Raw genomic sequence first — 16,361 nt, forward strand, 5'->3', positions numbered from 1 at the left:
TGTGTGTGTGTGTGTGTGTGTGTGTGTGTGTGTGTGTGTGTGTGTGTATGTATATAAATGTATTTATGGGTTTTTTCCTCTAAAAGAACCTCACTTCCCCAGTACTTTGGAAGTTTTTTTGCCAGTACTAGAGAGGTAGCTGATGAGCATGTTCTTGGTTTTAACCCAACTTTTCCTTGGTTCCATGATGAGACCTTCATTCACAGACTGGTTTATTTCCTTCGCTATGAAAGCAGATCCTAACCTGCCTTGTTTGCCTATCAGTTTGACTTCCCTTAGGCCTGAGAGAGATGGGTCATGAGGCAGGGCCCTCTTCTTTAAAATGGGCAGGCAAAAAGACCAAGGAAATGTGCGCGGTACATGATGTGAGCGTCCAGTGTGTTGGATTGGGCCGGTTTCCTGTTGTTTTGCCTCACTTAACCTTCTGGACCCCCTGTCTTCCTAGAGCTTGCTGAGAATGAGGCTTCCGCCCTGGGTGGTCCTGGTCTTACCTAAGCATGAAGCTTTGATTTCTCTGATCTCTAATTACTGATGCCTGGGTTATGGGACTCTGACTCACAGCCCTGGAGAAGGGTTTGGGAAAAGAAATGAAAGGTGAAGACCTGACTTTTCTTTTTCTTTTTTTCTCTCAGTATCTGTGAGCGGGTGACTCCCAGGCTCTCCCACGCCAACTCGGCAGTGGTCCTGTCGGCCGTCAAAGTCCTGATGAAGTTCTTGGAGCTGCTGCCCAAGGACTCTGACTACTACAACATGCTGCTGAGGAAGCTGGCTCCTCCCCTGGTGACTCTGCTCTCTGGGGAACCCGAGGTGCAGTACGTCGCCCTGAGGAACATCAACCTCATTGTGCAGAAAAGGTGGGAGACTTCCTGTACGTTGCCATCGTGACTTAATTCAAGTGTTGGTCATCTGTAAGAGGCCCTTGTTGTTGCTTCTCTTAAATAGATGTGTGAAGATGACCTTTACTTGACGATCTTGCTCAGAGATCAGGGGATAGACGTTTGATATTGAGATGTTCCTTCAGTTATGAAGAGATCACATTGCTCATGCTGTAGAGCATTGCGTCTTTGGAAATGGGCCTGTTTTACCTTCTTAGCCAGGGCCTGCTCGCTTACTATGGGCCGTGTTGCAGTCTGGCTCAGAGGTGGGGGAGGGGAGTGGTTGCTATTGTCTACCCAGAAAGAAGATACCACTGGGCCACTGAGCAGAATTAGCCATGTCAGGTGGATGAGAGCCAAATAAAGCCATGTTTGTAGGGGGAAAATATCCTACAGCCACAGTTGAAAATATTGAAAGAAAAAAATGCTCAGGAATTCTGTTTGCCTTATCTGTTTCTCCCTTTGTTTCCCAGGCCTGAAATCTTAAAGCAGGAGATCAAAGTCTTCTTTGTGAAGTACAACGACCCTATCTATGTCAAACTGGAAAAGCTGGACATCATGATCCGCTTGGCATCCCAAGCCAACATTGCCCAGGTCAGACCACTAGAGGACTTGTTTTTAAGCTAGGTTATCTTTCTAGGATTAGACTCAATTTTAGAGTTGAAGAAACATATCCTAAGAAATTACTTTCAGAGAGTTCTTAATAACTTTCAAACTCCTGTGATTTTTTTTTTTTTACTCCTGTGACTTTTAATAGGTCCTGGCAGAACTAAAGGAATATGCCACTGAGGTGGATGTTGATTTTGTCCGTAAGGCTGTGCGAGCCATTGGCCGATGTGCCATCAAAGTCGAGGCAAGTATCTGCTGTTGGGCATGGGCCTAGGTCATGAGTCCCGCATGTTCTCCTCATCGATTCTTCCGTTTGGCTTGGTGTAGTGCATCTCAGAGCATCGGATGGAGTGTTGGCCAGGATGGCCTCTCAGATGCTCTTTTGGCTATAAGGTGCTCAGCTGTAGCTTTAGGGAGAAGCCAATGGTACCTCATGGGGTTAGGAGGAAACACATCCTATCAGAGAAGGGCTTTCTTTGTGTCTATCTGCTCAAGGTAGAGATGTTTATGTACAAATCCTCCTCACGTATTATTTAGAGAAAATATGATTTGGCAGTTTTATCAGGGTGCTAGAGTTAGGCAATTCTGAGCTCTGTTCCTGGCTCTGTTAGTCTCACTCATATATCCATTTTCCCATCTGATGTCACAGTATGGAGAGTACTGGACCCATAGTCGGGAACCCTTGAGTTCAGATATGGCACCAGTCATTTACTTGTTCTGTGACTCTAGGCAAGTTACTTAACTACTGTCTGCCTCTGTTTCTTCATTTCTAAAATGGGGATAATAATATTACTACCTGCCAGGATGAAATGATATAATACAAAACACTTTGCAAACCTTCAAACAGTATTTTAGTATTAGCTACTGTATTATTATTATAATAATGATTATTCTTCTGTTGTACCTTATGGTATTTTCTTTGTGAGAACTTAAAACTTTGTACTTTCTAGACTAGGAGTTAAACCGCACATTTCTGCTATTCAGATAAAGATTTTTTAGGAGGGGTTTTGTTAGTGTAGATACAGAATTTGTCAGTTAAAGGATATTAGGGTATCCTCACCATACTCTGCTACCATTAGGCAGTTGGTCCTGGTAAGATTCTCTCCATGTGTGAATGATATTCCATTAAGTACTGTGGTAGTGGATGTTTGTGTTCATAGCAGTGTATATCAGAGTCAGTACTTTGTAAGGATCCGTGTGTTAGCTTCTCTGTAAAAATAATACAAAATTGACCACCTCACTCCGAAATTAATATTCTCTAGGCCTAGCATTATTAGACCATCCAAATTTCTAATGGCCATTGCTGTTGCATATTATGTTGTGACCAATAAAAAAGCTTTCTTGGTCTTCTTCAAAAAGCTAGAGTTAGTTTTGGTTGGTTGCTTAGACATTGGACTTCAGCTTTCATGGTACCTGGCAGGAATGGATTTTCCAAGGAAACTAGATGTCAGTGCTTGAATATTGTTTGTCATTTAATTCTCTCTCAGCCAAGATTGACTGGTGAACACGACTATGAGAATGATTCTACCTAGTGTTCAGTTGCTTAGAGGAAACCCTTTTTTCAGGGGGAGGATCTAACTCCCTGATTTTCCCATAGCCTGAGGCAAGGGCCAGAAAGCTCTGTCGAGCAGTTTTTATGGGAACTGTTGAAGTTGCAGTGATTGTCCCCATTTGGACTAGAGGGCCTCACAGTTGACCTTCTCTCTGACAGTATTCTCCTAGTGCTCTGTGTGACTATTATAAAGAGTGGGTCACTGGTTTGAGTTTCAGCTTATTTGTGAGACAAGAGTCTATTAACCAGCAAGGTGGAAATGCTGGATATTAACTTTTAATAAGATGAAAATAAACCACAAAGATGTGTCTGTTTTGCTTGAATTGTTTTGGAAAAAAAGTTGTGATTTCCATTAGATATGTTCACGTTTCATGGGATAAAAATTGAATCTAGTGATGTGACAGGCAAATTTACCTAAACGTGTAGCATCAGCACAGTGCTGTGTACCTTGAGTGACCTTGTGTTTGCTTGATGCCGATGAAACAGGAGTTACTGGAGAATTAGATCACAACTTCATTATTCTTTGGGGAAAAGCAATAGAAAGGGCCTGCCATAGGTAAGTTTCTGACAGGTTATGAGATCCAGAGGAAGTGACCCTGAAGGTCTTTCTAGTTTCAGTCTCAGCTAAAAAGAGACTTAGTGGTAGAAGTGAGAGCATCACGTCAAGGCATGTGCAGCCTCCACTCCACGCTTTGTGCCCCTTCTACAGACTCCAGGCCGGCTGTGGGTTTTCATTTCAGCCCTTGGTCGTAGAGACAGATGGAATCTCAGAGGTCATCAGAGCCAGCTCCCTCATTTTACAGACAAGGAGGGAAAGTGGTGACACAGATGACCAATGCCAGAACCAGGGCTCATCCCAGGTCCTCTGACTCCCGAGTCAATCCTCTTTTTTCTCTATACTTTGCCACACCTGACCAGAGTCCTTCTATCACTTTAATTTTCACAATGCTTATTCTTACTGCACGTTTGCCTACAACCCAAGTATTGCTCTAATGATTTTTATTCCTGTGTCAATCAATCAGCAGATACCTATTAAGAGCCTACTATGTACTAGGCGCTAAAGATAAAAGTACAAAGAAGGAAGCCATCCCTCCTTTGTATCCTTCCTCTAATGGGGAAGACCACAGCTACGTATCAGTCGACAGACAGCAAAGTATAAAATTAATAGGTGTAGTGCTCTAATGACTGAGAGCATACCCCCACTGTATTGATCACATGTAGGGTTTAGGAGCCTGTGCTTTCCCAAGGTTCCCAGCCTGTCAAGAATTGCAGTTGAGATGACACCAGAGCTTACAAATGTCTTTCTTTAGTAACGTCCTCGGATTTCCCTCAGTCCCATCTCTGCTTTGCGTGTCGTTCTAGGGTAAATTGTGTAATGGGGGGGAGGGGAGATAAATGTTTCTTGTAGGGCTACTTGAAAAGCTGAGTGTGCATCCAGTACTTGATTTCTTAGCAGCCTAAACTCTGGTAGACCTTGGCCAAATTATGTCTTAATTTTTTACTGGTTAGTGCATTGGAAAATTGCTCACCAAGTGGTGACAATACTTTATGCCTCCTGGGTAGAACACCAGATTTCTGACTGTCTCTATGACTTGTCACGTTTTCGGTCTTGTTTCCAGCAATCTGCCGAGCGCTGTGTGAGCACCTTGCTGGACCTTATCCAGACCAAAGTCAACTATGTGGTTCAGGAGGCGATTGTTGTCATCAGGGACATCTTCCGCAAATATCCCAACAAGTATGTGAGGGGAGGTGGGGGAGGGAGGAGGGAGGGAGGAGGACTGCTTAAAATCTGCTCCTCAGGCCCTGGGAGGAGGGAGGGAGGAGGAGGACTGCTTAAAATCTGCTCCTCAGGCCCTTGGGAGGAGGAGGGAGGAGGACTGCTTAAAATCTGCTCCTCAGGCCTTGGGAGGAGGGAAGGAGGAGGAGGACTGCTTAAAATCTGCTCTTCAGGCCCTGGGAGGAGGAGGGAGGGAGGAGGACTGCTTAAAATCTGCTCCTCAGGCCCTTGGGAGGAGGGAGGGAGGAGGAGGACTGCTTAAAATCTGCTCCTTAGGCCCTTGGGGGAAAACAGTGGCCTGTAAGGCAGCTCTGTTAGAAACTGTCACTGCTCTGTCTGTCTGCCTTACTTTATTCTTTGAAAAGTTGGTGTGATAGTCACATCCACATGGATTGCCTGTTCAGCATAAGTATTTACAATAACCTCTGATTCTTCTGAATTTGAAGCCATGTTCAAGCCAGGGGGATGACTGTATGGCATATTTTCTGATATGGAGCCCTTGGTGGACAGTTAGTAAACATATAATAATCATGTATCTGACTGTCTCTGACAGGCCTGTTGTGGAGCAGTGCTGCGTTTGCCAGCCAGAAGGTGCAGAAATCCACCTTCCATTCCACATCCCTTACAAGTTGAAGTGCTTCTGCTAAGCAAAAGTTGTTTCTCGGAAGCAATCACGGAACTGAAAGCCTCAGTCTAAAATCAGTTGTTTTTGTATTCCAAAAATCAATTTTATTTCCTAATGATGCAGCTTCTGATCAGAATTGATGGGATGCGTGGAGCCATGTATTGAAGGGGTGTAAGCAGGTGTGTGAGTTCAGGAACTAGTTGAGATGCATTTTGTAGTGAGGCAGCTGGCTGGTTAGCAGAACCTGAAAGAGTTTTGCAGAAAGAGACTATGGGAAGAATGTAGGTGTTTATCTTGTCAGGTGATAGGGGCTTGACTTTTTCTCATTGCTGTTATTGATAGAGAAATTCTGCCATTCTTGACTTTGGAGCAAGGCTGTTGTCATTGGGAAATGTGGGGGGAGGGGGGGCACTTTTATCACACCAGGATCCATTCTCTGGTCAGAGGTATCTTGATCAAAGAGAAGGGTCCCTGTGACAGAAATGAGTAGACATGAGGACCTCTGAAAGCCACTCTTAGGTTTGTTTGTTCTTTTATAGCAGTGAAGGGGAAAAGATCTGGATTTCTCAGGAAAGAGAGGTCCTTAGGGTGAAAGGAGGCCACAGAATCTCTTTGGTTCTGGCTCCTCATCTGATCTTGGCAGGTTTAGACCTTTGAGTTCTAAGGAAGCTGCTGAACCTCTCTCTGCATCCGCTAAGATAGCGTCCCTAGTTCATAATTGTGATGTGAAAATAGATTGAGAAAATAGAAGCTCCTTTTGATCTAAGAAAGAAAAATCCTACCGAAATAAAAGGTCATATTTCCTTATACCTCAGGGTTTTTTAGGTCTTGCTGAAAGTATACGTGTGTGTGTGTGTGTGTGTGTGTGTGTGTGTGTGTGTGTGTGTGTGTGTGTGTGTGTGTGTGTTTTGCCTAGTAAGATACTGCAGAGGACAATTTGAGGAGATGTTTTAAAAAAGTAATCTTGTGGATTATGTTTTTTATACATATGATTTAGCTTTAGCAATTTGGTTTAGGGTGCATTTGTGCTAGTATCTCACCTGGTTTTACTGTTGAATACAAGTTTGGAGTTTGCATTTAGTAATCAGACCTGTTTTTGTTGTGTTAGGTATGAAAGTATCATTGCTACTCTGTGTGAGAACCTTGATTCCCTTGATGAGCCAGATGCGCGAGCTGCCATGATCTGGATTGTAGGAGAATATGCTGAGAGAATCGATAATGCAGACGAGCTCCTGGAGAGTTTCCTGGAGGGCTTCCATGATGAGAGTACCCAGGTAAGCTTTCTCTTTCCTGTACCCTGAGTCCTTCTTATGATGAGATTTGGCTCAGAGTTTTCACTGGGGTTCCTCAGTACATAACATATTTGAAATGGGTGTAATTACTGCGCAAGATGATTGTTTCTCTCCCAAACTTCAGTATACTTTTGAATTGTATTCATTAATTCCTGGCAAACCATTACACCATCACTTAGAGTTCAGAGACATAATTAAAATTCTGTTACTGACCTTTGAACAAACTGCTATGTAGGGGAATTGATGAAGGTTTACCTATTTGTAGTAATCTTAATAAACCATGTTCAGATAATTCACGTTTTAGGCAAGCAACTTCTTAGTTAAGCTGTTTATTACGGGAACTTACCAGAAGGCCATCCTTAACTGCCTTCAGTTCTGACAAGTCTCCAGTCTCTTGGCCTTTGTCCCAAAGTGACTTGTTTTCATAGTCTCCTAAAGCTCTAACTGCTAAGTAGCTTGTGGTTGGAAGTGAATCCTTTAGAAATTGGTCAAGGACCACTTCATAATGCGTTTCTCCGATTCGACTATTTTTGGCACCCCAAAAGGTCGGTGGGTGCTTTAAACGCCACTTCTCATAATGGTGAATTTTAGCTCTTACCCGTTAGTCAAGATCAGCCAAATTCCATAGGGCGCCAGCTTCCCCATTGTCTTCATAGGGGAGAAGATCACTCCAGGGAACTTCATGTGGAAGATCACCTTTCTGATGCGAATGCTGTGGGCTGGTGCAAAGGCCCGATTTACCTTATCCTTCTTGACTTCTGTGCCTGTAGGTGCAGCTAACCCTGCTCACAGCAATAGTGAAGCTGTTTCTCAAGAAACCCTCAGAAACTCAGGAACTGGTCCAGCAGGTCTTGAGCTTGGCAACTCAGGTAAGAATGCTGAATGAATACAGGGGCTGACTTGCTATTTCTGTTTCCTTGTCTATAATGGAATGGCCTCCAAGGAATGGTCAGTGTGAGAGGCCTCAGCCTGAAGAGCACGCTGCCTTTACATGTCATAGAGGTATCTTGATAATGAAATAAAGGAAGTTTTCCACATTTGTTGAATTTGGGTAATTTACTGTTATCTGTCTGTGAGTTGACTTTATGGGCAATTAAACATTTATAAATGTTCATGAAATAGCCTTTAATTTTTTTCTTTTATTACAAGAACGTTTTGGTGACTGAATCTGACAATGCCTCTTTCTGAGTTACCGCAGTTCCTGTTTTGTAGTTGAAATTATCACATAGACATGGTAGGTGACTCAGCCAAGGTCTCTTTGAAAGCAGGTGACAGATCCAGAAATGGGACCTTGGCAAGAGTGTCCTCTCATTCATTGTTCTGACTCCTAAACGTTCCCCTCACTCAGTGTTTATGGTACTTTGTGGTATTAGTTGATATTCCACCCTCTCCCAGAAATGGGTGTCAGATGCTGAGTGAAGTGAGCAGAACCAGGAGAACATTGTACCCAGTAACAGCTACGTTGTGCAGTGGCTAACTTTGATAGACTTAGCTCTTCTCAGCAGTGCAAGGATCTAAGACATCTCCAAAGGTCTCATGATGGAAAATGCTATCCATACCCAGAGAAAGAACTATGGAGTCTGAATGCAGATCAAAGCATACTATTTGCTTTTTTTTTCTTCTGTTTTGTTTTATCTTTCTTGTGGTTGCTCCTATTGGTTCTAATTCTTTACAACATCACTAATGTGAAAACATGTTTAATAGGAATGTATATGTATAGCCTATATCAGATTGTACACCGTCTTGGGGAGGGAGATAGGGAGGGAGGAGGAGAAAAATTTAAAACTCAAAAGCTTATGAAAGTGATTGTTGATAAATCAAAATAAATTAATAAAAAAATTTTTTTTAAATGAGTATCAGAAAATGAGGCCATCACTGGTGGCAGCGAATTTTTCATTGCTTGGATAATTAGAAAAACGAGGTCACGATTTAGATCAGAGGAATGAAAGGAATTCTCTTTTCTACTGTTGTAGCTTTGAACAATTGCTCTTGGAGGAGATTGATTGTCTGGGATCTTTTTATTTCCTGAAATGACTAAAGAGAATCACTTTGAGATTTGTAGGTTTTGCCACCTTTCAGAAAGATGTTTACAGGTTCAGAATTTGAGTTGAGATGCTCACTTTACCCTTTCTGGTTTTGTCTTTGTTCATGGTGTTGTTTCTAGACTTTGTGCTGCGCTGTGGAGTAGCACATTGTCTTCATTGTCTACCTGTTTCATGTCTTCAGTCTAGAGGGTTCCTGATAACATATGTGAATTCCTTTTTTTGCACCCTCTTGAATATCTTCCTTTCTTTGTAGAACAGATAAGGATAAAGACTTATGATTTCATTGGTATAAGGAACTCTCAGGTGAGGAAAATTTTCTCTGCAACTTTTGAGTCTTAGAGAGTTTCCTAGAGCACCATGGGTCACACGGCCGGTATGGGCCAGTGGCTCCAAGGTTATGCGCTACAGTGGGTTGCCTCTGTGAGGAGCCACGTTCTTGGGAATAAGGCGGTAACTGTCATTGAATGTTGGCTTTGCTCAATCAAATATCTTCCCCTTCTTGATTCTGAGTTTCCAGAATTGTAGAACCATAAGATTGGCAAATACTTTAAGGGACTCAACCTTTGCTGAAACAGTGACTGGAGCTCTGAGACCTGCTGTCGGGTGATTGTGTCACATTTGGTACCAAGTGATGTTGTTCTGCAGTTTATTTTAATCACCTTGATCTTTTCTGTCTTTTTAATTAACGAGAGGGAGACATAATGTGGCGAAGTATATATAGAGATCACCCTCCCCTTTGATGAGCTCTTTGGCATCTTTTTGGCATCCTCAAGGCTCAAAGCTCATGATTCTGAGCTGCACAAAGCAGACGAGGCTGAGGGAGAGGGACGAATTAAAGGGAAGGCTCACAGGGTTCTCTTGCCCTCTCCATCAGAACGTTTAGCACACCACTGTGAGCACAGGAAACCAGACCTGCTGTTTTCTCTGGATTGGTAAGAATTAAATGAAATATGTGCAAAGCCCTTTGTGTTCATCGATAATCAAAGACGTTGATAAATTAATGTGGCATTAGAATTAGAAATTTTAGTTGGAGGTTTAAAAAAAAACAACCACCTTGAATTAGGGACTGTTCCCGAGATTTTATCTTTTCCTGTTTTTATGGTCATTTACTTGTTTTAGAGAACTTGGTAATAAAACATACAGTTGTGACCAGACACAAAGCGAGCACCTTCTTTACTAGAAGTCTCCTGTCTCTCGGCTTCCACTGGAGTGGAAGGAGAAGGGAAAGGAAGGAAATAAATAATTATATAGCACCTACTATGTGCCAGGCACTGTGCTTAATGCTTTACATATTATCCTCATTTTATAGTTGAGGAAACTAAGGCCAATGGACCCTGTGTCCAGGGTCATGCAGGTCTTCCTTATCCCAGGCCCAGGACTGTCTACCCACTGCTCCAGCTGTTATTTTAGCTTTTATTATGGAGGCTGTCTAATGGAAGTGAAATAGAAAGAGCTGTCCTGTCCAGTGGGGTCTGCCTTTTCTGTAAGCTTTGGAATTTCTCCGGTTTTGAAACCATGAACTTTGAGTCCTAAGGAAAGCCAACTGGACTCAGAGCTCACTAGTCTGCTGTCTGTTTAAAGCTTGGGTCACAGAATTCCCAGTAGCACCATATGATCATAAGAGGCATCTGATTTTTGATCCCAAATCTCCATTCAGCCTGATTTCAGGATGGTCTTTGGATGAGTAGGAAGGCAGTGAAGTGACTGCTCACATGAAGGCATTATGAGTCAGTGTTCACAGTGACAGGAAATCAGCATCTGGAAGCCCTTTCTTGCTTTTGGGTTGGGCTTGAAGGGGGCAGCTGAGCACATGCTTCTTCTCCAGCAGGACTAGGGGTCTCCTGATTCCAGATCCAGCGCTCACTCCACTGTACCGTGTTGGAGGGAGTAGGTTTAGTGGAAAAGCTGATAAGCTCAGTTCTCATTGTGTTAGTTTTGACTTGGACTGGAACATCTGGGTAGAGATTTCTTACAGGTAATCAGGAAAGGGGGTTTGGGGCTTGGGAGATAAAATTTGGGAGTTATCTGTATGAAGAAGGCAGATGATGGTAGTAGTAATACTAATGCTAGCAGCTAACACAGCTAGTTAAGTGTCTGAGGCTGGATTTGAACTCAACTCTTCCTACTGCCGGCACAGCACTCTGTGCACAGCCCCGTTGAGCTGCCTCTGGTTGGTAGTTCATGGAAGCCTGACTATCTCCAGAAGTTGTGACGTCCTGGCCACCCTCTCCAGTCTGGGGGCTCCTTTTCTCATGCTCCTTGACGTGCTGCACCGTGAGGAAGCGTCAGCCTGCACTAGCTCCTCGTCATTTCCAGACCCTCTTCTTCTGTGAGGTTCAGTCTGTCAGAGCTGATCTTTATTGTTATCATCTGCTGGTCATTTTGTCTCCTTTTTGAGGGAGTAACTTCTGCAGTTGAGGTGGATTCAGCTTCCCTGCTTTGGTATTTGCAGGAGGCTGTTCTTCCAGGGGCTCTTGAGCTCCCAGGTGTGTGAGGAGGATGTGCTGATTGGACCTGCCTGGGTCCCGCATCCTGTCTGTCTCAGTGTTGAGTTACTTTTTTTTTTTTTTTTTTGGCTAGGCAATGGGGTTAAGTGACTTGCCCAGGGTCACACAGCTAGTAAGTGTTATGTGTCTGAGGCTGGATTTGAACTCAGGCCCTTCTGAATCCAGGGCCAGTGCTCTATCCACTGTGCCACCTCGCTGCCCCCACAGTGTTGAGTTAGTTGAGCTACTTCCCATTACTCTCACCTCCATGATAATAATCTCATATCCAGTCATTTTTCTTTCTGCTTCCTTTATCCTAGACCTCATCCTTACCATGACCTTTTGTCACCCCACTCCTCTCTGTTTTCCTAATTGTTCTCCTTGTCTTCTGGCATCATTTTCTTCCCATTTACTTGACCTCCCTATTCCATCATCTGCCATCTTATATCGGCTGCCTTTTAGAGCCCAAGCCCTAGAAGGGATTCCTGTCCTTGTTGCCTCTATTTTCTAACTTCCTAGTCATTTCTCAATCCCTGGACATCTGGCTTCCAGTCCCACCACTCCACTGAGACTGTTTTCTTCCAGGTTACCACTAATCCATTAAGTTTTTAGCACTCTGGCTTTTTCTTAGCATTTACTATTACGCATATACTTCAGAGAAGTTTTTGATGAAAAGAAAGCCTTCACATCACCAAAATCTTTATAGCAACATCTTCTGTGGTAGCAACAAATAGACACCATCACTTGTGGGATGGCTAAACAAATGATAGTGCAGAGTCCTGAAAAGTATAGGAAGGCTTAAGTCAACTGAGGAAGAGTGAAGTAAATGAGCAGGAAAACAACATAGATGGTGACTGTGACCATGGAAGTGGAAAGAACAGTAACCATGAAACGTTCCAAATGAAATGCTGAGAAATTAGAAAGAACAAAGTTGGCCACAAAAGAGAGAGAAGAGGTCAGTTCTTTTTGTTTTTTTTTTTTTGTTTTTGTTTTTTTTTGCTGTGTTGGTCAGTTTTGCCAAATTTCTTTGTCTCTTTCTCTTTTTCTTTTTTGAAAAAAGTTCTTTGTTACAAGAAATAGCTCTTTGGGAGGAGGAAGAAAAAGGTTACGGTAGGAAATATAGGTGATATAAAAGCAAAAGATACCAATAAAAATATTTTTTAAAAAAGATATCAATGATTCTTTGAGAGAGCAGTCAAGACTCAGATGGTGGGGATGGAAACAGGATCTCAGGGATTTGAGAACACGTGGAGGAAGTAAGGCTTTGAGACCTCATCTGCACTGGGATGTACATAGTGATATGCCCAGACTTTGTGACATCGTGTGTGAATGTTTGCCCTCAAATACTATGCCCCCTCCCTTCCCTATGACTTAGTTCATGTTTCAGCGCCTCGTAATGTTCTCAACTCCCTTTATCTCAGGTGTCAGATATATGTCATGGTCCACGTCTCCCCATTTCTTTCCCTGACCTCCAGCCTTCTGGTTTGCTGCTTCAAATTCTTCTTCAGACTAGCAATCCACAAGTAGCTATGTTCAAATCTTCTTCAAAAATAGACTCTAAGTCAGGACCAGAGGAACTCTTCCATGACTAAAGAACTGAAACTTCAGTGGCTAGACTGGGACATTGCATTTCCATGCTCAGAGGACTTTTGTGCTTCCTTCATGGTTCAAATAGTTGAGTTTGGATAAGTGACCTCCAAAATGAGCTACAGGGAGGACTGTGCCCTCGGTCACGTGAGTTAATGCCTCAGGTGCTTCTAACACTAAACTATGTTGCTTCTCACAAGATGAAAATTTTGGGAGATCTTTGCATAAATCTCAATCCCAGAGTAAATGATTTTACTCTATCATTGCGCCAAGTGCTTTTAAAAGAATCAGTGCCAGAAACTGCAGGTCACAATTCACCTGGGTTGGCAGAAACTGAGAAGGAAACATTCTTTAGACAGAGATTTAAGTAAAAGATATATAGGAGCTGTTGTAAAACTTGTTTAATTGTTTTGGCACTGTATTTTTAGGTGTTCTAAGCCTTATCTAGAGTTCTGATAGTTTTACACTGAGTTTTTAGAGTTTTTCTTTATTTTTTCTTTAATTTTTGAATGACATTTTTCAGTCTTATTCCCTGCTAAGTTAGAAAACATAAGATGATCGTCTTGAAAAAGCTATGTTTCATCCACATGGTACATCATTCATATATGTGTATATGTATCCAAGCATTGCAAGATGAGGAAGTTTGGGTTTCTCTATGCAGATAAAATCCAATCCAAAAGAACTCCTTCTTTTTCTGTAGGATTCTGATAACCCCGACCTTCGAGACCGGGGCTATATATACTGGCGCCTTCTCTCCACGGATCCTGTGACAGCCAAGGAAGTAGTCTTATCCGAAAAGCCCCTGATCTCTGAGGAGACAGACCTGATTGAGCCCACCCTCTTGGACGAGCTCATCTGCCACATCGGTTCTTTGGCCTCCGTATATCATAAGCCTCCCAATGCTTTTGTTGAGGGAAGCCATGGGATCCACCGAAAACACTTGCCCATTCATCATGGGAGGTAAGTGCTTTGGAGAAAGATCCAGCTAAGTGGGGTAGGGTTTGCCCTGCCAGAGGGAGAGTCTCCTGAGAAAGAAGTCCCTCTGCTGGCTTCTAGTGATGGCAGTACACCCCTGTAGGCTGCTCCCAGGCACTAGTGCTCTCATTCTGTTGTGGGTCAGAATTTGTGGGCTCAGGTCCAGGGAACTTGTAATCATTGATAGAATTTTGATGTCTTTGACAGCAAGGTTACTGTTGATTACCAGATACTTGGGCAAGTTCAGTTCCTTATCAGAGTTGGTGGCTGGGAGAGATAGATGAAAAATGGAATTTTAAAAAATACATTACATTTCAGTTCCGTGCTCTGGGGCTATTTTATAAATAAAAATCGAGATGTTAAGGCAGTCACAAATAACATTTCTCAACTGTCAGCCTAGTAAGACTTTACCATTATCTGCTTTGGTATCAGACGTGGAAAAGATTGGTCCAGATTGATGCACATCCCTCTCTTATGGCTATTTTCAGAGAGCTGGATTTCCCTATTTAATAATAAAGCATTTATATCAAGAGCTGTCTTTAGGGAGAGTTGGAGTCTATACATTCCAATATCTGCCTGAAAACTAGATTATTTCTTGACCATCCTTCTACAGTCTGTTAAAAAAAAAGCCAAATTCAGTGAAATGGGTTGGCTTCATTTATCATCAATGCCATTTACTGTTACTTTAGCTTTGCCTCTTCTGTAATCACTAAAATTTGGGATATACCAGCCCTGCCTTTTCAAACTGATGTCCAAGGGTTGCCTGCCAGGAATTCAAAATATTCTCTGTAAAAGCCCTTGAGCTGGGCCATTTCAAACAAGAGGAATAGACCTGAGATGGAAGGAAGGATATAGGGGATGAAGGGGTACTGAAGGATAAATGAGAAACCACTAAGTTTTGTTCTAGTTATCAAGTACTGTTAACTCCTCAGTTATCCTCACAGCATCTCTTGGTAGTAGTTAGTTATTAGGGACACTTTGTTTTACTAAAAGAAAAATGAAGCCCAGCTCTGGGAGGCATTTGCCGGTTGGCTCAGGGCAGAGAAGGAGCAGGGCTAAGGAGTGTTGGCCTCCAGTCTTGGCCTGGCTTCATTTCCCTCTTGTGACTGTGTAGCCAGGCCACAGTTCTCATGATTAGAGTAGGGCAGTAGTGATCGATTAGATGGCCTTTCTTCAGAGAGCTCTCTCTGTAACCTGTGTAGACACAGATTCTGACCAGAGACTTGGGTTCTGATGGGGCGTGGCGGCCTTTCCTTTCTACCTCCATTTCTCTGTTTGTGGGTAGCGTTTTGCCTTTATGAGTGATGTGTCTGAAGAAGCCGTTAAAATTAATAAAGCTTTTCTAAAAATGTTATATGGCAGTAAAATATAGAAATTCATTGCTCTATTGTTGACAATAAAAGGAGCAGTCAGTCTTTTAGTGAAAATGATAATGTGACCCTTAATAGGAACTTTTTAAACCCCTTCTAAGAGAAGTGAGGTGACATTATTTTCAAGAGTCTAAGTTCTCTGAGCACTGGGGGTGCCTCACTTTGGCGCTTGATTCCCAGTGCCAGGCCCTTATTTGGGGGGTGTCTGGCCCTGTGGTTTCCTTGGTGTAGGGAACATTTTAGTGAGAAAATCCCTGTACTGAGACAGCAGCTGACTGGTCCTTCTGAAAGGTGCCCTGGGCCCTGAAGGGCCTTGGCCACAGTTGCAATCCTGATTTGCTAATTATGCTGTCTCCATGCTTACTCCGAAGTACCAAAGAAGAAATGGATAGCCTGTTTCACCCTTAACTTTGTGATATGTGCAACCCTGTGGATTCCAGGTCTTTTTTTTTAAGTGGTTGTCAGATATAAAGAGAAAAATTATAAGAAAATTTTCTTTAGGGCACAAGGAAAGAAATAAAACCAATCTTTAAATTTTTCAAGAAAACTTCTTGTTTAAAGACCTTTTTTTTTTGGTAGGGATCTCTGAATTGGTTGTTTGATGATTTATTGTATGATCCCTTCCCTGATATCATTTTGGAGTTGCTGCTACCACTTGTGCTGCCTTTTATTACAAGGAGTTTAGTTGACACAAAAGGATTCCTCTTAAAAAAAATCCATGGCTGATGGAATGCTTTTAGAAATGTTGCTGACATCAGCGTTAATTTGCAGTTTGACGTTGATAAGTATTATTGCATCTGACGTGAAATGAAACCACGCTGAAAATGCTGTTCTGTCTTTTCTAAGGGTTTAAAAACACCTTCATTACTAGACAGGTTGTGTTTTGGGTGGAATTTTTTTTTTTTTTAAGTAGTCCATCTTATCTTGGTTGCTACTTAGGTAGAATAAGAGACCTATTGTTGAGTGTACCCTATACTTTTCTGCCAGGGTGTGGGGTTGAGGTGGTAAATATTTGTCTAACGTAGGGACATCTCAGCAGTTTGAAAGATCATTTTAGGATTAACCTTACTGTTGTTTCAGATGAGCTGTTGATGCAAATTCATTTCTTCTGCATTAAGAGAGTGTGTGTGTGTGTGTGTGTGTGTGTGTGTGTGTGTGTGTGTGTGTG

General features: G+C 42.5%; 1 protein-coding gene across 3 annotated transcripts in view; it reads left to right on the forward strand.

Moving 5' to 3' along the window:
* Positions 1 to 16,361, forward strand: part of AP2B1 (adaptor related protein complex 2 subunit beta 1) — a 130,837-nt gene that overhangs the window by 51,785 nt on the left and 62,691 nt on the right. For all 3 annotated transcript variants that reach the window (XM_027862486.1, XM_027862485.1, XM_027862487.1), the window contains exons 7-13: positions 633 to 854; positions 1,349 to 1,469; positions 1,633 to 1,728; positions 4,656 to 4,771; positions 6,547 to 6,712; positions 7,501 to 7,599; positions 13,549 to 13,808. In XM_027862486.1, coding sequence (XP_027718287.1) covers positions 633 to 854; positions 1,349 to 1,469; positions 1,633 to 1,728; positions 4,656 to 4,771; positions 6,547 to 6,712; positions 7,501 to 7,599; positions 13,549 to 13,808 — 1,080 coding nt within the window. The remainder of the gene's footprint in view (positions 1 to 632; positions 855 to 1,348; positions 1,470 to 1,632; positions 1,729 to 4,655; positions 4,772 to 6,546; positions 6,713 to 7,500; positions 7,600 to 13,548; positions 13,809 to 16,361) is intronic.

The sequence above is a fragment of the Vombatus ursinus genome, unplaced genomic scaffold (assembly GCF_900497805.2).
Source record: "Vombatus ursinus unplaced genomic scaffold, bare-nosed wombat genome assembly UNPS02014768.1, whole genome shotgun sequence".
In the NCBI taxonomy this organism is placed as follows: Eukaryota; Metazoa; Chordata; class Mammalia; order Diprotodontia; family Vombatidae; genus Vombatus; species Vombatus ursinus.